At 35.2% G+C, this 24,136-nt stretch overlaps 1 protein-coding gene across 2 annotated transcripts in view; it reads left to right on the forward strand.

Annotated features, from left to right (window-relative positions):
* LOC117208416 (dynein beta chain, ciliary-like) overlaps nt 1-24,136 on the forward strand; it is a 68,312-nt gene that overhangs the window by 21,556 nt on the left and 22,620 nt on the right. For both annotated transcript variants that reach the window (XM_033449607.1, XM_033449609.1), the window contains exons 13-20: nt 2,888-3,006; nt 6,039-6,356; nt 6,458-6,527; nt 6,823-6,996; nt 18,673-18,748; nt 19,086-19,238; nt 19,386-19,481; nt 20,056-20,402. In XM_033449607.1, the coding sequence (XP_033305498.1) occupies nt 2,888-3,006; nt 6,039-6,356; nt 6,458-6,527; nt 6,823-6,996; nt 18,673-18,748; nt 19,086-19,238; nt 19,386-19,481; nt 20,056-20,402 (1,353 nt within the window). The remainder of the gene's footprint in view (nt 1-2,887; nt 3,007-6,038; nt 6,357-6,457; nt 6,528-6,822; nt 6,997-18,672; nt 18,749-19,085; nt 19,239-19,385; nt 19,482-20,055; nt 20,403-24,136) is intronic.

A 24,136-nucleotide genomic window follows, 5' to 3' on the forward strand; every position in this document is an offset into this window, starting at 1 on the left:
TAGAAAATAATATAAGAATTATTATATAAGAATTATTAAGAATACAAGAATTTACATAAAGTTAAACGATCAAACGAAATAATAACGAATATATAATTTTTAAATAAACTTTGAAACCGGTTTTTTTAGCAGGCCTGCTAAGCTTAGTGTTAATATTCCAGCTGTTGGATTACACGATTTATTGCACGAATTACTACTCATTATCACACAAGCGAGTACACGAATGACGCGTAGGACATCATGTCAAATGTAAATGTAAAATGTAAAACGTAAAACGACAATGATCGCGAACCTGTACATCGTCTGTTTACAACAGTTTTTCACGCTCGTGGCACCAGATGGCGCGATTGAAGTCAATCCATTGTTCTTTCGTAAGACTATTTACTGAGCCGATCCTATAAGTTTCCTAATTGATTAATCTGACATTAGGGAAAGCCATTGCTCCTAGTGCCACCCTCCCTGTTATTCGCAGCTCGAGTTCAATTAACCCTTCGCCGCGTTAACCTACAAGGGTGAGAGTTTTTTTCTCTCTCCCTCTCTGCTCGCTCCTTTACGAGCATAACTTGCTCGCAGAAGGAGCGGATAGCCTCGTAAAAAAAAATCCGGTAAGTGCCGCCGAAAGGCACTCCTTTCATACTACAAAAAAGTTTTTTTTTTACGTGGAGGAAATCTTCATAGACACCTTCTCGTTACACCCTGTTGCGCGGGGCGGGGGACACAGGGTGGTAGCAGAAGGTAGTGCCGGATTGTTACCGGCTAAAACCTCCACAGTGAATCAGATTACCGTAACCAACTGCGAGTGATCGCGACGGCCCTGGGGTGTTGTCTCCATTCTTTGCAGATATATCCACCAGAGCGAGGATTCGAACTCGTGACGCGTCGTCTCCAGTTCGGGACCTCAACGAGCGTACCATAGATGGCTGCTCCACATAAAAAATTAACCTACATCGTTTTCAAGTATACTCAATCACTTTACTACTCAAATTCTTATTCAGCTTCGTATTAAACATTTATTACCGTGTAAAAGCAGTTGAAATACGTAATATAAAGGTGATTAAAAAAAATTAGAATTGTGTGAGCAATTGTAATAAGCCAAGATATTGAATATCAAAATGAAAAAGTTTTTGTATGAAAAATGATCGTAAATCGCTGAATTACGCGATAAAATACAAGAAAGAGTCACGAAGTTAGGGGCAAACGTTATGAACACCGAAATAGGCTTAAAGATGTGGGAATTCCATAACATATGGCAATAGCAACTGCGTTCACTCAGAGCATCACCGATATTTCTAGAATTCAGGGAAAATATTGTTTATGAAAGTTACCGAGAATTGTGGTAATCGTAGAATTCCAGTAATAAGTTCTTTTCTTGGCGATGAGCGTATGGAATACTTCTTGTTCAATTAATTTTTTTAAATAGCATATTATACATTTTTATTTTCAGTAGTAATAGGTTTATATCATGTTATCGGCCTAAGTAAAAAATCGTTTGATTTGCAAATGACTAAATAATTAAAAATCCTAATTATAACGATGATACAGTGTACAAAGTGTTCTGTTTAAGTGAGTACGCTGGAATATCTGACGAGAAATCAAAGTTATAAAAAAAATGTTCTTACAAAAATCGTATGTGAAACAAATATTGTTATAAGTAAGAAAAATTTATTAATAATTCTTTTATATACCTTATTCTTCAATGTGGCCACCATTATTTAGAATACGTTTGTGTATTATTAATAATTGAATTAAACATTGCATGAATTACAATTACAAATTCAATTACGTCGTACCCAATCACATTGCATTTCGTAATTTAGATCTCTCGGTTAATTAAATTGCAATGTAATTCGTGATCGTAATCGAAATATAATTACAAAATGCAATGCAATTGAAATACGATTACAAAGTACAATCTCATTAAAATATAATTAGAAAATACGATGCAATTGAAATATAATTACGTAATGCAATGCAGTTGAAATAAAATTACGAAATACACTGAATGATATCCAAATTGAGAGGCAATGAGAGGAGGAAAAGACCACAGTTTTTTTTAAAGGTTTCAAACAGAAAAAAATTACTATTAATGATGAATATGGTATTATTCATAAATATAAAAATTCGCCTCAGTTTTTCAGAGATTCAAATTGTAACTCAGTTACATTGTATTTAAATTACTCTTGTGATTCCAGTAATTAGAGATTCAATGAATTGATAAGTTTGAATTATTTAATTCAGTAACATTTGTAATTTTACCGCAGTTTCTGATGTTTGTAAAAAGTGTCTTCCGGCATCTTCCAACGTTGCGCTAAAAGTTAAATGGTAGATAATGAAAATTAAAATCGATCATTGATCAGTTATCCATCTAGCAGAATAATCTTTCATTTTTAACGTTCACTCCAGCATTAGCATCTTTACCATGCGAGGAGCAACGATATGGCACGTGAAGGTGTCAGACTCAGCTAACCGACATTTACTGACTGTCGTGACTCCAATTTATCACTCATTACACGAAATACCATCGAATAGCAGGTTGTTGAATTTGTCTCAAAAGCCAGTGTAATATTAACGAAAAGATATGGTGCCACTTAAAAACAGCAACTACGTCAACCACAAAATATCTTTTTAAATTAATACTTTTATCGTCACAAAATAATTTCTATAAGAATATTTTCTTTCTAACTTCTCTTATCTCTCGTGACACGTTTCAACGGAAGATGTTTCACTTCAACGGAACACCCTGTATATACATGTTTACCGTTAACAAATTTACGATAATTGGTATTTTCCAAAATTTATTAAATGATACTTAAATGATATTTAATAGTTACTATAATAGTATATCCTAGTAATGTAGTTTGTTTTTTAAACAAATAATATATTTCAGGTATAACAGAATACGAAATGAAAGCGCTCCAGTAGAATTTCAGTTAGTGGAAGACGAAGTTGAAAATATTGATAACTTGATTAATTATGGCCAAGAACATTATGATTGGAATTCGGAAGGTATAGAATTGATAATATCCCCACAGTTGTACATCTCTTTTAAATTAAATTATACTTGCTCTTTAACAGTTTCATACACGTATAAATTTCGTAATAATAATTATTAATAGAATACTTTTATTATACTAATTTTTATTATATTGAATTTTATTATGTTATTTTAATAATTATATTAAAATATAATTATTGTTATTTTGTATGCTTCATGTGTTATCCACAGTTTGCTTTATACATACTTTGTTTGCTTAAATCATTGGATCTGCTATTACCATTTACCTTTTATCATCAAGTTGATTTCTATCGATAACAAAAGTTACAACAGAATTACCGTAGAAGTCCCTCTAATCGTCCCTTGTCTACCTAAAATATTATATATATGTAATAACGAAAATCCTTAGGTTAGATCAGACGATTGATTCTGGAAAATCGTGTTTATTTTGGGAATCATTAAATATAATATAATAATAGTTGATAACAAATCTACTACAAATTTTACCTGAAAAATCAGGAATCGATTTTCTAAGTCTTAAATTACCGTCCTTCTCTCGTGATCTATTCTATTCAGCAAATGACTGTCGGTAAAATAAAGCAAAAGTAAAAATGTCGGTTGGCGGGTAGTTTGAATTCTATAGAATTTACACACATATATATAAATTGTCTAATAAAGTTATAAAACGCGTTGTGTCTTGTAAAAGCATAGTAATTTGTAGGAAATATTTCATACAAATGTTTATCCATCTGGCAAGTAACTACAGAAGGTAACTGTTGGTCGCTTAAAATATTTCGTAGAATCGGTGGAGATTAGGATTCTATTATTACGTCGCAATGTAGTGTGTAATATTAGGTTGCGCTAAAAGTTTCTTTCGTTTTATAAGGAAATAATAGATGCACAATATTTTTTGTTTTATATTATTTTATTGGATTGTGTATGATCCACTTTGTCTATTACTACAAAATGGAAAGAAACTTTTGAGACAATCTAATCTAATATCTCGGATGTATACAAAACATGTTTGTACGAGTTTCACTATGATTACATGCTACCGAGTTCTGTCGAAAGTTGTACAATTATGTATACGGATACGTATACATAACTATATATACGATGTACGATAATTTATCATCGATATAGACGATAATTTCATTTACGAGCTGACGTGCGATAATTCAAGCAATAATTCAATAAAATAATAGAAATAGAACAAAATGAATCATATAACATTCAATAGAATAATATAAAGCCAAAAATATTATTTGCTTATAAAGCGAACGAAACTTTTGGGCAATCTAATAGTATGTCTGTATATCCAGAGTATTCCGCAAAAACGTTGTCAGTCGATTAGAGGCTGGTTGCACGTGCAAAAATAAATCGATAATGCAGGATAATAGTTTTTTTGTCCGGAGCTTCATTTTCGAGGAAATCGAGTTTGATTGCTTGTCAAGTAGTTTCGGATGTGACTAATTATAAAATAAACTTTATTAGGTTCGAGTATAGATACAATTGGTGAGAAGTTATTCAACGTGTGAAAATAAGTAAAAATATATCCTGAATAAAATTTCTTTGTTTAAAGTTTCATTCTCAAGAAAATAGAGTTTGAGCATGTTAAGAATTGCTCTAGTGCAGGCGTATGATAAATCGTCAGATAAATATGATAAATCTTCTTCTCGAGAACAGAACGTGTTGTGAGAAAAATTTATTATACAATTCCTACTTAATTCCACATATAGAATAACAACTTCCTGTCGATTATTCGCTTCTGTCCAATCCGGGATTAGTCCAGTTCAAATACAGTTGACAAATTTTCAAACACATTTTGCTTGAAATGAAAGGCTCGGACAAAAAGATTTTATTCTATATCCCCGATTTATTTTTGTAGAATCACTATTTACTTGATCGACTACGTTATCAGCGACACCTTGTATGTACACTATCATTCATGCATTTCAATCAATAAATATATTTCTATCGATAAGAAAAGTGACATACGGCTTTTTGGAATTTTTCTAATTTATCGTGCATAATTTAATTCGTGCATAGCACGGATGTGCCCGAGAGAACCCGAAAATGTTAGGTCAAGTCGATAATTTATCTCAGGAGCGACTCGGGTTCCCGTGAATTATAAAATTATAAAGGTTAGAACATGAGCGAAAAGTGATACTGAAGCGAATATAATATCTAGAAATGTTTGAGATCCCAAAAATGTCAGGAAGCCGATGCTTGGGACGAGTCGTGTTCTCAGAAATATTAGATAATTAGACATTGTCGGGACTCCCAAGAATCTCGGAATTCTCGCTAATTATAAGATAGTATTGGCTTGAACATGGAGCAGGAATATTTTATTATGAAATATTATTCTAAATATATCTATCACATATTTCATTATTATTTTTGCTTCATATTTTAGATTATGTAATTTTATAATTCTTGAACAACCCGAAATTTACAGGAATTCTAACAATCTCGAATTACTAGATACTTTAGGGAGCCCAACCCAATTCTGAGCAAAATTGTTGACTCGATTCCACCCGACCCGACCCAATCCGAACCAATTCGATTCGATCCAATCCGATCCGATCCGACTCGACTCGACTCGACCCGACCAGACCAGACCCGACCCGACTTGACCCGACTTGACCCGACTTGACCCGACTCGACTCGACTCGACTCGACCCGACCCGACCCGACCCGACTCGACTCGACTCGACCCGACCAGACCCGACCCAATATTTTCAGGTTCTCACACATCTCTAATAATATTTTAAATATTATATATAACACGTATTTCGTTATTATCGTTGCTTCGTGTTCTAGACTGTACAATTTTATAATACTGGAGAACCTGAAATTCTCGGGAGTCCCGACAATCTCCAATTACGAGATACGTTCGAGACTCGACCCGACCTGTCCCGAGTATCGGGTTCCCGACATTTTCGGGTTCTCGTACATCTTTAGCGCATAGTTCAACTTTGATTAAGAAATACGCGGATGTGTTTATTGAATTCTTCAACTTACTCAAACAAATATATTTTAGAGGTTCCAGAATATATCGATAATTTGTTAAAAATTACTTGGAAATTACATGCCAGAGTGTTTCGCGCGCAAGAGAACTTGAATAATATTATGGATGAAATGTATACTTGGGCAATGATGCCAGTTATTTACCGTAAAGATGCGAGAGATGAAAATTTATTGTCAGTCGCTGATAAAGACGACAAATTTGCGGAAAGATTTGCGGAGATCGAAGCAACCGCTGAAGAACTGGAACACGTATTAAAAGAAAATTATAAACTGTTTTTCGACTTGCTCCCAGATCATGTCTACAATAAAGAAGAGCTCGAATTATTAGACGGTAACCGTTCAATAATTTTTGTATTTTACTGTGGATACTGATTAACAAAACGTTTTACAAACTTTTTGAAAGCGTTATTTATTCAATGCAATTATTTGTAGCCCACACTGAAGAAGAAGAAGAAGTAGAAACGGAAAAAGCAGAAGAAGGAAACGATGCTGAAGCTGCAAAGTAAAATTAGGAAACTTGAATATCATCATTTTTGTTTCATTACGCATTTTTATCGTATTTTTCGTAACAGATAACAATTAACGGAAACTCTTATTCAGTACATGTGATCATTTCTTATTTTCAGTAATAAATTTTTCGCGAATAAATGAATAAACAATTATAGAAATTAAAATACAATAATAAAAAAGGACGACCGGTAATTTAGATATAAAATAATATTTTTGTTTTAATAATTTATAATCGACAGTATCAAGAAGGACTATTGTCTTATAATTTTGTATTAATATTTCATTAGGCCGGATGAGGAAATAACTGAAGAAGCGGAAGTACCGGAAGAACAAGAGCAAGTAGAAGAAGAAGAAGAGGTTGATGAAGAAACGTTAGCAATGAGACGCGAGAAATGGCAGCCTTATCTACTCTATGTTGACAACTTAATTTCCAAAGGTCTTATTCAGGCTGTCTCCACAAGGTTATTAATAATAATTGCGATGCTCGACTAAAATTTATCTTACTTTAAATTAATACTCATTATTATTTACTACTTAGAAAAGCTAAGTGAAAATTTAAAATATTATTATTTATAACAGTATTTTATGGATACTTGGTTTCAACATTTTGCTTATACAATATTTCTTGTCCGGTAAGAAATATTACTCCAACAAGGAGTGATTCTACATGAAAAAATAAGTCGGAAATATGAAATAAAATTTGTGCGGTAGGTTCGTTTTATTTGAGAAACCTCAACAGGCGTCTATACAGGTCCCAATTTAACTTTGACAGCGAAATATCGCGGAAATTAAAAATTTATCGAAACAAATATTTTACACAAAAGTTATAAAGCTAGGATAAAAACATTTGATGTTGGGTCAAGCTCGTTCGGTTTACATTTTATTTTTTTTTAATAACGTACGTAATTAGGTTACGAGAACCTCCATATTGTATGACACATTCCGATTGTATGGTAAAAATCAAATACCTTTCGTTCTTATCGATTTTTCGATCTGAGCTTCTGTTTCCCAAATATTTGATTTGCAGATTAATTTTCGCACGGCGAGTCGTCTAGCGAACGCCGTACAGTGGATACAGTGTCCATTCGGACCATACAAAGAAGTTGTTTTTATATATAACTGTCCATTTTAGCGTTCAAAGTCCGAAATTAATCTGGGCGCTTATCTGGATTGCTAAATTCCTAGAATTCGACTGAGGGAAGGAGAATGAATGAGCATGAGTGAGATACCGATACCCGTCACTAGAGCATGTGGATAGCAGTCAGACAATGTAACTTAATATGACACGCTTGAAGTGCATTTCCAAGAATTCGTGGGAATACCGACGGAAGCTAAAACGGATAAACAAAAGTCCGGACGCTAAAGAGGACACTATTTCATCTTCCCAACGCACAAACGCTATCTTATCGCTCTATGGTTGAAGCAGGAAAGTAGGGATACTTCGAGACGATTATCGACGGATCTAATTAAAGCCCGTATTTGTTATTCGAGAGGTAAAGAAATCATACGTTGGCGAGACCCATAAACGAGGTTTGCGTGCAAGAGGCAATAGACTACCGAGGACAACGACAAAGTTACCATTGTACCTCTAGAACGGCGATCTGTATTCCAAATAGTGTTATCGATGTGTTAATGACTTTTGGTTAGGGTTGCTATTTATAAAATTACTAATTTAGAATAGAGGGCGTTAAAAGGCCGGATTTTTCCGCCTGAAACCTCGATACTGTTACTTGTTTTTTGGGTTAGGTACGATATCGTAAGAAAACTTCTATAAACTTAAATGTAATACATTTATTGATTATATAGGTGGCATTTTTTTCCACAAGCTTTCTGCATCTTCCACGCAACTTGAATATTCCATCCGTCCAGAACTCGTCAGGTTTTTCGGCGAGAAACTTCTCGATATGATCTTTCGTATGGACCAAATTATACCAAACCCAATATAAATTGTAACCGGATAGCACTGCGTTTGCATTTAGACTGCTTCTAATGCGTCTACAATGCGAACGCAGTACTTGGAAGTCATCATAGAAAAACGAATGCATTGCTGTCCAGTATATTAGTATAGGTGGCTCTAACGCGTGCAACAACACCGTACGCGACGTACACACAGCATAATTTTTTTTTCTTTCTTTATTTATTTATTTGAATTTTACAATTTGTCCAGTAGGACATTTGGTAAAATATTATAGCTTAGTCGTATAATAATATAACATGTGGATGGCTACCCTCAGTGAGGTACCATCTTCGAGTTTGATTGATTTATTTCTTTATTGAGGTGAGTATTTGTTTGTTAGGTTATGTCCTTTGTGAGATCTGTTGGGTGTCACAGCATAATGACGCGGGTGGTCAGTGGAGGCTGATAGTTTCGACAGCAAGCGAGTGTCACGTAAACTTGAGGGTTGGGTGATAAAATAACTATAGTTTGTGTCGTAACACAACTATTAATTTTGTTTTAATTGAACTTTATTACAAATTCAGCAATCAAACTGGAATACATCGGTGAACCCGGATGACTACAGAAAATCTCACCGGGCATCTCCGGGCGCTATTGAAACTACTAAAAATTAGGGGAAACCCATTAGGCGAATGACAGCTCTATACCTTCGGTGAACGCCATGCAAATTACCGATATGCTTCCCGTTTTTATGCTCAGCGATTTTCTAATACTCATCACCATCCGAATGCTCGAAAAATAACAAATATTGGATTATATAAATAATAAGGAAATCTCTACAAAATCCATTACATCAGCAAAGACGAAGAAACCAAATACAAGATCCTAATCATCCTAGACTTTTAGTCACCTTGGGAATGGTCCATTTGGATTCACATATCAGCATTGGACAAATACAACGAAACAAGATTTCATAGCAGTGGATGTCCCAATACATGCAATTGTCATTATTGGTTATGTGGCGGATCGGTATCAATAGGACGCCGACAGGTCGAGGCACCAATGCGGCGCAACATCTCCCGGGCACCAATCATCCGCGGGTACCAACCGCCAACATCAGAGGGCTACGGCGACAACGAGTCTGTCTATCTCGCTAGCGGTCGAATATACGGGCGAATGATACAAATACCGCACCTAGCGAGACTCCCTCTACGTCTAAGGCAGGGACTACCGGGCATGGCCTTACTGACGAGTCCACCGATAGTCCCGGGACGAAACGCAAAACTCTCTTTTCACCTGGCAGCGACAACCTTCGCCACAGTTACATCAACATTGGTTGCGACAGGTGCTCAATCAATATCGTTGGAGCTTACATGTTTAAGCTGGAACATTCAATGTCAAAGTCAAAATCATTGGACTGCGTTCCTTCCAACTTCACTACGGCTATTAACTGTCGAATTTGTGTAGATTTTGTCTCAAAAATTTTGTCAGGATATCTTGAATGATGACGTTCGACATATTTTTCGATGAAGTTATCGAGCTCAGTTTACGACATATTTCGCTGTCTAAGATTCAACGGATTTCTTCGTACTTAGCTACTATATTCGGTAATACAAATCAAATGGAGGTGATTCCCCGCGTAACAATAGTCGCGTATATGGAATAACAATCTTTCATATTTTTATATTTACTTGGGAGGTAACGACAGTCGGTTGAATAGGTTTCTTCGTACTTAGGTACTTCGTTCGGTAGTACAAGCCGAATGGGGGTAACTTTCCTGCAAAGTCGAAAATATAGAATAACAACTTTTAATATTAATCAGTCGAAAATATAGAATAACAATTTTTGATATTAATCTGTTATAAAATTTTAGCATATCAAGAAACGTGACCTCTTAATTTTAAGACATGTGATAATTTATTTGTACGTGTATGAGAGAATGATATAATGTATGGTAATAGTCGTGTAATATCAAAAGATTTAAGATCAAAAGTTTAAAGTAGATTATTAGAAATAGATTATTAAAAAAAAGTAAAAAGATTGGAAAAAAGAAGCCAACACCACACGGAGTTCCCAGGCGGTCACCCATCCAAGTACTATCCGTGCCCAGCGCTGCTTAACTTTCGTGATCGGACGAGAACGAGTGCTTTTTTTTTTTTTTTTTTTAAACTGTTTATTAAAACCCAATATACAATTATAAATACATTATAGTGTTCACAATAAACGGTGAATTTATATAATGGTATCTTAGACAAAGGTACCGATACGCAACGGTACTACGTAGCCATGCTGTAATATGTGTCGACGCTTTACATTTTTCGTGTTGAATATATCTTTTGGTTTAAGCCGCTGGAGGAGCGGAGCTTCTATGTGATTTTGTTTTTACTTGTTTTTGTTGTCCTGGAAACTGGGTCGCAAAAACAGGACGCTTCGGTAGTATGTTTTTGGGTGATGTGGAATTTGGGGGGGGTGGGATGAGGGGGCGGGGGGGGGGTGTTAAATAAATAAGTTTCTTTTAAAAGAAGGAGAATTGCGAAAATTACAATGTTTGCACCTGTGTTGTACGGGGGCAGAATTGAGTTTTATCGGTTTTAATGGATTTTCTTTCTTATTTTATTATGGGTTCAGTATCCACCAATATTTTTTTGAATTTTTTCTATGTTTGTCTTTGGTGTCTTTTAGAGGGAGGGCCATGTTGTATCTCCATCTAGTGTCTGCGGTGTGACCGTCTAGGTTTTCTTCGTAAAGTATAGTTTGGGTCCCTATTTTTCTTTTTATGTGATAAATTATCGGGATGTTATTTTGGTCTTATAGGTAGTTTTTTCCGTCAAGGTATGGGAAAGCTTCTGGCGGGATGTAGCCTGTTGTCAGAGTGTTTTTGTAATATGTGTCATTTGGAAATAAGCAGCTGAAGATTAAACTATTTTCTTTTATCTTTGCCGCTTGCGCGAAGTGGTTTCGTATTAGCTTTAGGATGTGACAGTCTATGCGGTGAACGTTGGCTAGGTCGTATATTATTTTGTTTTTTACGTATTTTTTGAATCCGCTGTGTTCGGATCTGTAAGTGCTCAGACAAGCTCTGATGCATTTTCTTTCGAATATGCGAATTTTTTCCATTTGGGAGGCTGATATGTTGTACCAGATTGGGCAGCCGTAGGTTATGATCGGTCTGATTAGTGCTTGATAGCATAGAATTTTTACTTTGCTATCGAGATGTTTGGAGTAGAATAGTTTTTTCATTTTCCAAAATGCTTTATTGGCCTTGGTAAGTTGAATTTCTGTGTGCTGCTTGTAGTTTAATTTGTAATCTATGTTTACCCCTAAGTATTTTACGCAATTTTTGTGTGGTATGAGGGTCCCTTTGTCTGTTTTTTCTCTTATCTGAAATTTTTTGCAGTGTTCTCTTTCTATTGGGCCGATTTCACTTGACTTGGGTCTAAACAGTATGGTTTCGCATTTACTTATGTTGATTTTTAGTTTCCATGCGTGGTAATAGTCGTTTATTTTCTCAAAGAGTTCTTGGAGTTCCGTTTTTATAGTTTTGGTTTTGCGGCCTGTTACGTATACGATTAGGTCGTCTGCGAAGGCTATGGAGCGTTTATGGGTGGATGTATTGAGATCAAAGAGGTTTAGTAAGTCGCTGTTGTAAATACTGAAAAGTAACGGGGAATTTACTGTACCTTGTTGTAGACCGTTTTTTATGGAGAATTCTTTGCTTGATGAGTGTGAACCTTCAGTCATTACGAATGTTCTGTTTGTGGTCATGTCCCAGACTATTTTAATCAGGTGTTTAGGGAACTTTTTTTTGGTCAGTTTGTATATGAGACCTGGGATCCAGACTGTGTCGAAGGCTTTTTCGAGGTCTATTAAGCCGGCGGCTACTCGATCTTTTGCGTTTAGAGCCCAGCAGATGTCCGACGTGAGTTTGTTTATTGCGTGGATTGTGGAGTGTTTGTGTCGGAAGCCGAATTGATTCTCTGGGATTATGTTATTTTTTGTGCAGAAGGAGGTTAGGGGGTTGTTTATGATTATTTCAAATACTTTGCTTATGTTGGGGAGGAGACTTATGGGTCGTAGGTTTGCGGACGATGAGCCGTCTTTATCCTTTTTTGTTATAGCTATCAGTTTGGCTTTTTTCCATTTTCTGGGGAAGTATGTGTTGTTTAGAGCATTGTTGAAGAGTACTGTGTAGTATCATTTTATTTTGTTCGGTAGGCGCTTGAGTAAGATGTTTGGGATGCCGTCGAAGCCGGAGGATTTTTTGTTGTTTAGTTTGGAGAGGATTGTGTTTAGTTGATTGTAATTTGTGAAGTAGTTTATTTCTGGATCTGGTTGTTTGGGATTGTCTGCGGTGTTTTCGTTTGAGACTGTGCAGACTGTTTTGTTTAGCGTTTTGTCTTGTTCCATTTCATTTTTGAGTTTGTTAGTTTCGGCGATGATAATTCTGTTTAGTTGTTCTCGGCCCATGTGTTCGTTTTGCGTATGTATTTTGGAAAAGTGGGTGCCGATGATGTCTAATTTTTCTGTTGTTTTAGTTATTATGAAGTTACCCTCGGTGTCTTTGATGGTGTTGTGTATCGTTATACCTGCTTCTTGGATGAGGGAGGCATTTTCTGGGGGCAATTTGAGAGGTGGGATGGGGTTTTGTTCTTTTGGTCTAAAGATTTGATTTATTTGTGGGAACATGTTGGCTGAGTCGTTTTTGGAGATGTTTTTTATTTTGTTTGTCCAGTAATGGTTTATAGAAATTGCGAATTCTTGTTTCAGTTGCGCTTTTATTCTGTGTAGTAGGAACTTTAGGAATTCTAATTCTTCTCTTTTGTCGTAAGAATAGTTAAATTTTATATTGTTTATTTTGGACAGTATGTAGCTTTTATCTCGCTGTAGATCTTTTATTTTATTATTTATATAGGGCTCGCATGAATTTTTTTGTTTTATGATTGGCACGGATTTTTGGAGGGCGATTTGTGTGTGTTTTTCTATTTCGTCTAGGAATGAGTCGATTTGTCTGTTTGTTAGGTTGACGTTGTTGTAGATCTCTAGGTCGCAGTTTTGTTCGAGTGTGTTTTGGAACTTTTTCCAGTCTGTCTTTTTGTAGTTGTACCTGGGTGTCTCGGTCTGGGTTTCGAGAGTTAGGAAGTCAGATGTGTTTTTGTTAATTTGAAATACTAGGGCGTTATGGTCACTGTCATAGGCTAAGGTTTTTAGGGTGTTGTTTGGACGTAGGTTTTGGAATTTTAGTCGCGCATCTGCTAGGCATATGTCCAGGTATGAGCCTCCTTTTGGGTAAGAGGGTAGCTCGGAGCTGTATAAGTTTGTTTTGTAGTGGATGCTTTTATTGTCTAGCCAGTTTCTAATGAAGTTGCCTCTCGTGTTGTTTATTTCGTTTTTCCAGCTTGTATGTTTTGTGTTAAGGTCTCCTGCTATTATGTAGTAGTTTTCCGGTTTGTTGAGCTGCAAGAGTTCGAAAAGGTTATTGAATTCGTAGTTAAATTCTTTCTGGTTTCCGTAGGTTGCGTAGGCTGCAGTGATGAATAAATTTTCCTTATTGCTTATTTTTACTTTTATGATCGTTGTTTCTAAGGTTCTGAAACGTGTTATTTTATCAATTAGGATCGTTTTGTATTGTATAGGGTTTTTTATGAGGATCGCTGTTCCTCCTCCTTGACTGGCGTTCGGTCTGTCGTGTCTTATCATGGTGTAGTTTTTGAAGTGTACATTGTGTCTTTTGTTTAGTTTTGTTTCTGAGATGAGTACTATATCGGGGGCTTCTTTATTTAGTAGGGTTACCATACTGTATCTTTTTTGGTTTGAAATTAAAGAGTTAGCATTTATTGCGATTATTTTCAGATGTTTTAGGTTAAATTTATGTGTTTTTTGCTGTGATTGTTGGTTTGGCGTGTTTTGGTTATTCGTCGTCTGTACTAATGAAAGTGCTGAAGATGGCGTCGATCCTTTCTTCGTGCGTTAATAGAGTGTTTTTTATTTCGTTTAGTTGCATTTGTTGTTCTTTTAACGCTTGGAGGATACCTTTTTTAAAGTCTTCGATAACGTTTATAATGTTTAGATGGGGGGAGTTATCGATTGTGATTGGGCTTTGGCTTGAACGCGGATCTAAGTTTGCTGATTGTGGGGAGATTTTGGTTGTTTGATTTAGTGTTGTTTGCTGCTTCACTACGTCAGAGAACTTTAGTTCTGGGACGTATTCGCGACTTATTTGGGCAATTCGTTGTGTCTTTGCTTCTTTGTCTTTTTTGATTTTATCTGCTAGCTTTTTACGAAGCTCTACGAGTTTGGGGCAACCTTTGTATGACGCGGGGTGTCCGTAGTTTTTACAGTTGACGCAGAATATTTTGTCTTTGGTTACTGCGTTTTCCTTTTTTATTGTGCAGTCGCCTGGGCCATGGGGCTCACTGCATTTAACACAGCGGTAGTTTAGGTTGCAGTTTTGCGCTGTGTGGCCTAATCGCTGGCATTTGTGGCATTGAGTTATGTCATCCCTTTTTTTTATTATTTTTTCCCATTTTATCTTGTAGTAGTTAAAATAGTTTATTTTTAGTAGGTTGCTTATATTGCTGTCGGGGGATAGCTGTATTATGTAGATTGGGAGCAATATATTGTTCTCCCTTGATTTTTTTGTCGTAAATCGTGAGACTTTTGTAAACTGGACGTCGTCTATTTGTAGAGCTTGTAGGTCTGTGAGTATTTCTGTTTCAGTGTAGCTATTGTCTAGACCTTTTAACAAGTATGTGTGGTGTTTCTCTATTTTGGGTGTGTATGTGTAGAAGGTTGTGTTCGCTGAGAGGAGTGTTTGTTTCGCTTTATGGAAGTCGGATAGGTTTCGGAGGTAAAGTGCGTGTTTACCTGAGTGTATTCTTTTGATATGAAATTGCTTGATGTCTGCTATTTTCTCTATGAGCATTACCGTGTCCTTGGGGTCTTGTAGGAGTATGTTTATGGGTGGCGGCCTGTTGTCTTTTGTGGTGGGTGGGGTGCTCGTGCGTTCCTCCGCGGAGCATCCGGTGGGGCGTCCGTCCGGTGCTCGGTCCCCCCTTGGCGGTGTTGGAGGCGCCGGGCCTCCTGGGTTGTACGGTGGGGTGCGACGCCCTTGCTGCGCCGATTGTTCCGGTGACGTGGTGGGACCGTGTCTTCCCGTTTTGCCTCGTAATGTTTCGTTTTTCTTTTTTATTTGCTCTAGCGTTGATTTCCACGTGGAGTTTGATGGTCCCGGTTGTGGATGAGGCTCTGGTTCAGATTGTAATATACTGAACCTATTTTTTGTTACTATCGCTGGAGGCGAAGTAGCTCTTGTGGGCTTCATGTTTTTGGTTTCGTTAGCCTTTTCTTCTTGGCTGGGGTGATGATCTACAGCTGTGTTTCTTGGGGTGTTTGCTAGACTTTTTGCCCTGGCCACCAGATTAGGTTGTGGGTTGAGTTTCCGCGTCTTTTGAGCGGGGAGTCTTAAGATACTGTTGAATTCCCTGGCTGTTTTATGTATAATTATTTTTCTCTTGATGGCTTTTTTCATTGGGTCTACGGTGGGTTCCCTTTCGTTGCTCTTGGCTTCATTATCGGTGGCTTTTATTTTTTTGTACAGTTTTATTTTGTCTTATCTTATTTTATTTTCTTTTTGTTCTTATTTGTATTTATGGAGATAATGACGATGCAGTATTTTTCACTTTTTTGTCACTATTTTGTCACTTGATCCTTCTACTTTAGTGGATGTTAGTCTACTCCGACGCGCGCTCCGAGGGGTCCGTCCCGCTCGGTGGTCAACAGTCGACTCGGCGAGAACGAGTGCACTCAACGCGGTTTGAGCGTTGGCTGAAGTAAATTTTTCTATTACTGAATATTCATTTACAAAAAGTATATAAAAATATAATATTATCTATGTCATATAAATATAATATAAATTTACGTGAAGAGCAATGGTATTTGCGCACGTGCATCCAGATGTGTAAAATATTACGTAGCTTTTTAAAAATATGGGTTATAGGGTTCCATCATGTAGGTACGCGTGTACTTGAAAAATAACGGGAGTCAGGCGGACGAAATTTTATAATTGATTTTCTCGAAAACGGAGCCTTGTATCGAAAATTGCTACTCTACATTTTCGACTTACTTTTGCATGAGCTATCACCTTCTTTCGGCTTGTACCACAATTTTCAGTACACCCTGTATATATACAGGGTAGTTGGTAACTGGTTGTACAAGCGGAAAGGGGGTGATTCTACGCGAAAAAAGAAGTCGAAAATATAGAATAAAAATTTTTCGTTTGAGGCTTTGTTTTCGAGAAAATTGACTTTGAATTTTCGCTCGGTACGCGTGCACTTTATCACGTCTCGTTATAACGAATCTCACTGTAGATCGTTGTCTCGATGGAAAAATTAAAAAAAAAAAAAACTTTTTATTCTATATTTTCGACTTCTTTTTTCGCGTAGAATCACCCCCTTTCCGCTTGTACCACCAGTTACCAACCTCCCTGTATATAACACTAGAGCGACTGATTCATTCGTTAACGCCCAGCCCAACCTTCTTATTATCCAATCGGAAGCAATGTCCATTGCCCTCACTTTCCTAACTAAAATTTTCATCAACCAATCCGATGGTCCCGTGTGCCAGACACACCCATCACTAGCTTTCCTCCGCTACAGCATCGTCTCTGAACTTCACTTATTCTTCATCGTTAGAATAGTCAACACATCTTTACCAGGTTTCTACCCTTAGATCAATCACTTACTTAACTTGTACATACGCATCAGCGTAATTAGCTTCTATATAAAGTTGTTGGAATAAACTGTAATTTATTAATTGAACCACCCCTTATTATCCCAACAGAAATAAGGGGATCGATCAGTTCGTGGCGTCGATTATCTAATCGTAACGGGAATTTACAACTCCCGTTGACGTACTCCGCGAATGGTCGAAGAAACAATTTTTTTTTAAAGGATGCTCACATCCTATGCATTGCTAAAGTGGGGCGCGTGAAATTCGACTTTTTCGAAGTTCAACTCTTATGTATAATATATGAAAAAGAGATACGTTTTCTTCTCAAAGAATAAGCGCTAAAACTGGAGATATGAAATTTGATAGACGAACTTCTCATTAAAAGTAGGCAGACGTTTCAGCGTTTTTCGAAATTCAACTTTCGTGGGAATAAAAAGAAGAAATAGGTTTTTTTCTCAAAAGATAAGCGTATTTGCACATCCAGTTCAGCTAGAGATTTGGCGAACAAATTCCTCATTAAAAATAAAATAAAAAAATAAAAAAAAAACGCGTTTGAGGGTTTTTTGAAAATCACCTCCTAAAAGGTGTTCGAATAGATGGCAGTGAACAGAAATTTAAATATTGTGCGGGCGAAGCCACAGGCGGACAGCTATGATATAAAGAGCTGAATCTAGGCCCATATGACGAAACCGCACGGTTACAGAAAATATCAAACGTACTCAAAACAAATAGAAAGATAGGAATAGGAGACAACAACTTAAACGCACAAGACAAAGCACACATAAAAAGACCTCTTTTATTTTTCAATGACCAACGCGACGACATAGTTTGCTTACGAACCAATACAGAGTTTAAGTGAAGAAGAGATAGAACAAATACTAAAAGAAAATCATGACTTGATAGGACATCCCGGAATACAAAAGACGTACGACAGAATCAGAAGACAAATATAATATCCCACATCTAATGGACAGAATAAAAACCAGAATACGTGCATGAACATTTTGTTTCATTATTTGTTCTTCTTTACGTTATGGGATAAACGCAAACATAAGTAGTAGATATATTTGTTTATAACGAAATACAATAGTACTGGTATCAGACAATTTTTTAACGTCAATTCTCTGAAAAACGAAATTTTAAACGAATTTGATATTGTTTCCAACAACTTGTACTATTTAATTCCCACCAACAATGAACTAAATTAAAAATTGTTAAGTATTATAAAAATAAATATTATTATGAATCAACAGAATTATAGAGCGCAAAATATTTTGCGTCTGGATAACAGCTTTAATTTTACGTGTTTCTACATTTTTAAATTCAGATTGCCACCATGAAAAACATTATTTCCATTTTACTATCTAATAATTTAGATATTGAAAAATAAACGTTTTATAACATTTAATATTCATCTAAATGTGGCTACTCTTTTAAGTCTTTGCAACATTAAAACAACACTTTATGCAACGTTTCATAAGAATTAAACAATCATTTATTATTATTTTCGCAGTATTTGTTACATTCTCGACGAAACTGATCCCGAAGGCGAAATATTTCCTTCGTTTGAGATTCAGATGTGTTTGGAGGTGAGTATTTCTGCAGATGTGACTATGTCGAACTATTTAAAAACACTCGATTTTTTTTAACTATATATCTTTACCTTTTAAGTGAAAAAAAGGGTTAAAAGGACATGAAATCTAGACACGACCTTAATATGTTACTAACATAAATTAAGTATCACTTTCATATACGTCTAATCAACATACAACTAATAAATATTAAAAACTTTTACAATACTAAATTATATGTTACAATTTTCTATCTTTATAAATACGTAAAATTCTTATTGTTAAATGAAGCACGTGCATGTACCTAATGCAACAATTCTTTAATCATTCTCTCTGCTGGTTTATATGTTGATAGAACCCTAGTATTGTTTTCCGACCGCCAGTGGAATTAGATGATCCGGAAGGTTTCTATGCTTTCTTCGAGTCACTTCTACTTGAAATGATGAAAATGGGCACCCTCATACCACGCGTCGATCCTCAGTTGCATGAAGGTCGAGAAAATTACGCGGTATATTATTTATCACTGATATTTCTGACTAGTATATTGACAATTGTTTTTACAATTTTTAATAGAACAATTTTTGATAAAACATTAATAGTCGACTAATTTTTTCCTTCCATACAAACTATATTAATTGTATTTTCATCGTCGAAGCTCGATGTTGCTGAAGAGGAAGGTATCGTGTTTATGTTGGAAGAAACTTGCAATCGGGCAAAGCTGGCCTTAATAGAAGTGAAAGGACATGTATATGTAATTATCTGAACTTGAATTTAACATTTTCATAAAAATTACCGTATTTCTTATTTCTCTTATTTCAACCATTGAAATGCAATTTATTTATTTAAGAAGCCAGACCGGATGAATATATTTTAATTATTTCTTGTATTCTAATCTTATATTTTCTGAGATATCACTGTGATGTTGAGTTTTTGTAAATTTTTGAATTCAAGACAGGTTACTCTTGACGAATTCTCGTTTCGTTTTGGGTTTCAAGGTCAACTGAAGATCAGCTTATTCTAGCTCGTTGAATTGGTCTTTTTAGCCGCTACAACGGAGTATCTAAAAAATATGATGTTAAAAATAATCGTTAAAAAAAATAAAGTTAACTTGATATCTCAGAAAACATAAAGCATCAAAAAATCGAAATATATTTATTCAATCGGTCTTCTCAAGTACAACAAGTTTCACTTCAAACATTTTTTGCTAAAGTCAATAAATAACGAGCTATTCTAAGTGATAGTATTCACTGATTCACCCTGTATATTCTGACATAACCTCAAATAATTAATGACAAGGAATTACTGGCACAAATTATTATCCACAGATATACGAAATCTACTCGTGGCTGTGGACAGACGATAAACAGGAATATTTATCCTATTTTTTGAGATTTTCTCAATACGTAAGTCCCGAGCAAAGGGAAATGATCGAACATCATCCAGAGTTTATCCCAGATAACCTGAAAGAAAAGAAACCAGATTTAGCGGACTTCAAGCGGGAAATAGATTATTTTATGTCTCTGTACAACCAGTGCGATCAACTGCAAAATGAGCAAATCTTTTGTCGATGGTTGAAACTTGATATAAAACCTTTCAAGCAGACGCTCTTGAACATAATTTGCAAATGGGCTAACGTGCTGAAGGAGTATCTGGTCAACCGAATAACCACACAGTAATTAAATTTTTAAAATTTCTATTAAATTTAACCTTCATTTGATATTGCAAGATTTTTACGGTTAAAATTCTTCTGATCGATACTTTTCGAGGTTATGTTGTTTCGAGAAAGTATGTTGATATTTTATTAGACTTATTATTGAGAACTTATATTTATATTTATGTTATATTTATGAGCATTTATACTGTATTATAGAATTAATCTAGCAAGATACAGATTTGAAAGTACAGACAGTGTCTTTTAAGAGTTTCATAGACGCTTTTGTGCATTTATTGATCGATTCGAAAGACTCAACTGGATCAGCAATATTATTCAGATAATTCCAGATTCTGGTGATATGGCGATAAATGGGGTTGATAAATCTGAGATATTAAAAAATTCTACACGGCAGACGGGAGTGTTGCAAAAATGACGTATTCCTTCATTGAAATTAATTAGTCGAAATAAGGAGGACTAGTCTACTAAGTTATTTTACTTAAGTTACTAAGTTACTAGTCTACTAAGTTAAAAAGAAATGAAATATCAACTAACTTTCTCTAGTCCTTGCGTGTTAGAATGTTGAGTCTATAGAGTACGTAGCATTGTAGTTTTGACCAAAATGGTAAGTAAGAAAGCGATAGGGACCGCGTTACAAAATGTAGGAGTCTGGGGTGTGATCTTTCAATAAGTTGAAGACATGTTCTTAAGAGAAGTCTAAGGAACACGATATAGAAGGTAGGAATTTTTGTTGTGATCTTTCAATGAGCTGTGCATATCGACTGAAGAGAAGCCTAAGGAACATCATATAAGACGTAGGAATTTATGTTATAATCTTGCAATAAGCTGAAGATAATATCAGCAAATATGCTGAAGAGAAGCCTAAGGAACGTGATACAAAATGTAGGAATCTGAGGTGTGATCTTTCAATAAGCTGAAGATATTTGCTGAAGAGAAGCCTATGGAACATGATACAAAACGTGGGAATTGTTGTTATAATCTTTCAATAAGTTGAAGACGTTTTCTGAAGAGAAGCCTAAGGAACATGATATAGAAGGTAGGAATTTTTGTTGTGATCTCTCAATATGCTGTGCATATCGACTGAAGAGAAGCCTAAGGAACATCATATAAGACGTAGGAATTTATGTTATAATCTTGCAATAAGCTGAAGATAATATCAGCAAAATTTGCCGAAGAGAAGCCTATGTAATATTGTACAAAACGTAGAAATCTATGTTGTGATCTCTCAATATGCTGTGCATATCGACTGAAGAGAAGCCTAAGGAACATCATATAAGACGTAGGAATTTTTGTTATAATCTTGCAATAAGCTGAAGATAATATCAGCAAATATGCTGAAGAGAAGCCTAAGGAACATGATACAAAATGTAGGAATCTGAGGTGTGATCTTTCAATAAGCTGAAGATATTTGCTGAAGAGAAGCCTATAGAACATTGTACAAAACGTAGAAATCTATGTTGTGATTTTTCAATAAGCTGAAGATATTTACTGAAGAGAAGCCTATGGAGTATGATACAAAACGAAGAAATTTTTGTTAGAATCTTTCAATAAACTGAAGATATTTGCCGAAGAGAAGTTTATGGGACATGATACAAAAAGTAGAAATCTATGTTGTGATCTTTCAACAAGCTCTGCATATTGACTGAAGAGAAGCCTGTGGAATATAATACAAAACATAGGTATCTATGTTGTAATCTTTCAATAAGTTTTGCATATTGACTGAAGAGAAGCCTATGGAACATGGTACAAAACGTGGGAAATGTTGTTATAATCTTTCAATAAACTGAAGATATTTGCCGAAGAGAAGCTTATGGGACATGATACAAAAAGTAGAAATCTATGTTGTGATCTTTCAACAAGCTCTGCATATTGACTGAAGAGAAGCCTGTGGAATATAATACAAAACATAGGTATCTATGTTGTAATCTTTCAATAAGTTTTGCATATTGACTGAAGAGAAGCCTATGGAACATGGTACAAAACGTGGGAAATGTTGTTATAATCTTTCAATAAACTGAAGATATTTGCCGAAGAGAAGCTTATGGGACATGATACAAAAAGTAGAAATCTATGTTGTGATCTTTCAACAAGCTCTGCATATTGACTGAAGAGAAGCCTGTGGAATATAATACAAAACATAGGTATCTATGTTGTAATCTTTCAATAAGCTGAAGATAGTTACTGAAGAGAAGCCTATGGAGCATGATACAAAACGTAGAAATTTTTGTTAGAATCTTTCAATAAACTGAAGATATTTGTCGAAGAGAAGCTTATGGGACATGATACAAAAAGTAGAAATCTATGTTGTGATCTTTCAACAAGCTCTGCATATTGACTAAAGAGAAGCCTGTGGAATATAATACAAAACATAGGTATCTAAGTTGTAATCTTTCAATAAGCTGAAGATATTTACTGAAGAGAAGCCTATGGAGTATGATACAAAACGAAGAAATCTTTGTTAGAATCTTTCAATAAGCTGAAGATATTTACTGAAGAGAAGCCTAAGGAACATAATACAAAACGTATGAATCTGTGTTGTGATCTTTCAATAAGAACATTATCATGCAGTAATCAAATTCTTCTCATTTAAAATTACAGTTTTAAACATCATTTAAAACCGTTGCAATCGAAGTTGTTCTAATCGATACTTTTCCATGCTGTTCCGGAAAAGAATTGCGACATTTTATTAGATTTACGATTGTTTACTAGGAAACTAATGAAGCACTGGTATTCTACGTATATTTAATGACTCGTGACATTAATGCAATTAGTTGTGGTCAGGAGTATCAATACTAAACACTTCTGACGAAATGTAAACATGTTTTCTCCAATACCGTATAATTTAATCCACGTCTAATGAGAAATATCTATTTTGAGCCATTTTGATACCACTAACATTCCGACTACGATTTTCCAGAAATTATTTTACTTTGCAGTTTCAGTTGGACGCATAAGCAAGTGAAACATAAATCTGAATGGCATATTTGCATTCGTGACGCGAATAAACTGCACAAGTTTTATATACGAAAGATTATTTTGGCCAGCTCGAATGTTATTATGCCATGCTATTATTTTTACATTAAAGAATCATTAAGCTATCGTCTAAATATAATATCGCGCTGTATAGTATGCAAATCTCGTTTAAGCAGGATTGTCATTAGTAAAAAAAATAGTCGTACAGAATAGAGCATAATATTTATATTGAACAAATAATGATTAGTATTTGAAGGATATAAGAAGAATTATCCATTAGAATATTTTATTTTATTTTTGGAAATGAACTAACTGATCCAACAGCAAAAATTGCATCCACTGAAGAACCATGTCAGCTTCCCATATGCAGCACGTCATTTCACATTGTAAAATATATCGAAAAAATATGCGAACAAAACTAAGACGCGTTACTGGAAAATTGCGATATAAATTCACTCCACAAATTAATCCCTAGTTTCTCTGATTTGAAGATAAATTAAGAATTTAGTCGTAAAGAACAAACTGCAATAACTAACATGGAACACTGCAAATATAACTCACATAATAAAGGAAAAGAGCATAGTGTCGACAATAATGTTAAGAATATGCTCGCATGGATGCCTTTTCAACAAAAGATTATCAACTTCTGTAAAGAAATTAAGATATTAGACAGAATTTGATAAGCCAGCGAATATAAAAATAATCGCTAATGATCTTCACTGTCGATACAAGTTTAAATAAAATCAATAATATTAACAATA

This window comes from Bombus bifarius, unplaced genomic scaffold, assembly GCF_011952205.1.
Source record: "Bombus bifarius isolate JDL3187 unplaced genomic scaffold, Bbif_JDL3187 scf7180000008072, whole genome shotgun sequence".
In the NCBI taxonomy this organism is placed as follows: domain Eukaryota; kingdom Metazoa; phylum Arthropoda; class Insecta; order Hymenoptera; family Apidae; genus Bombus; species Bombus bifarius.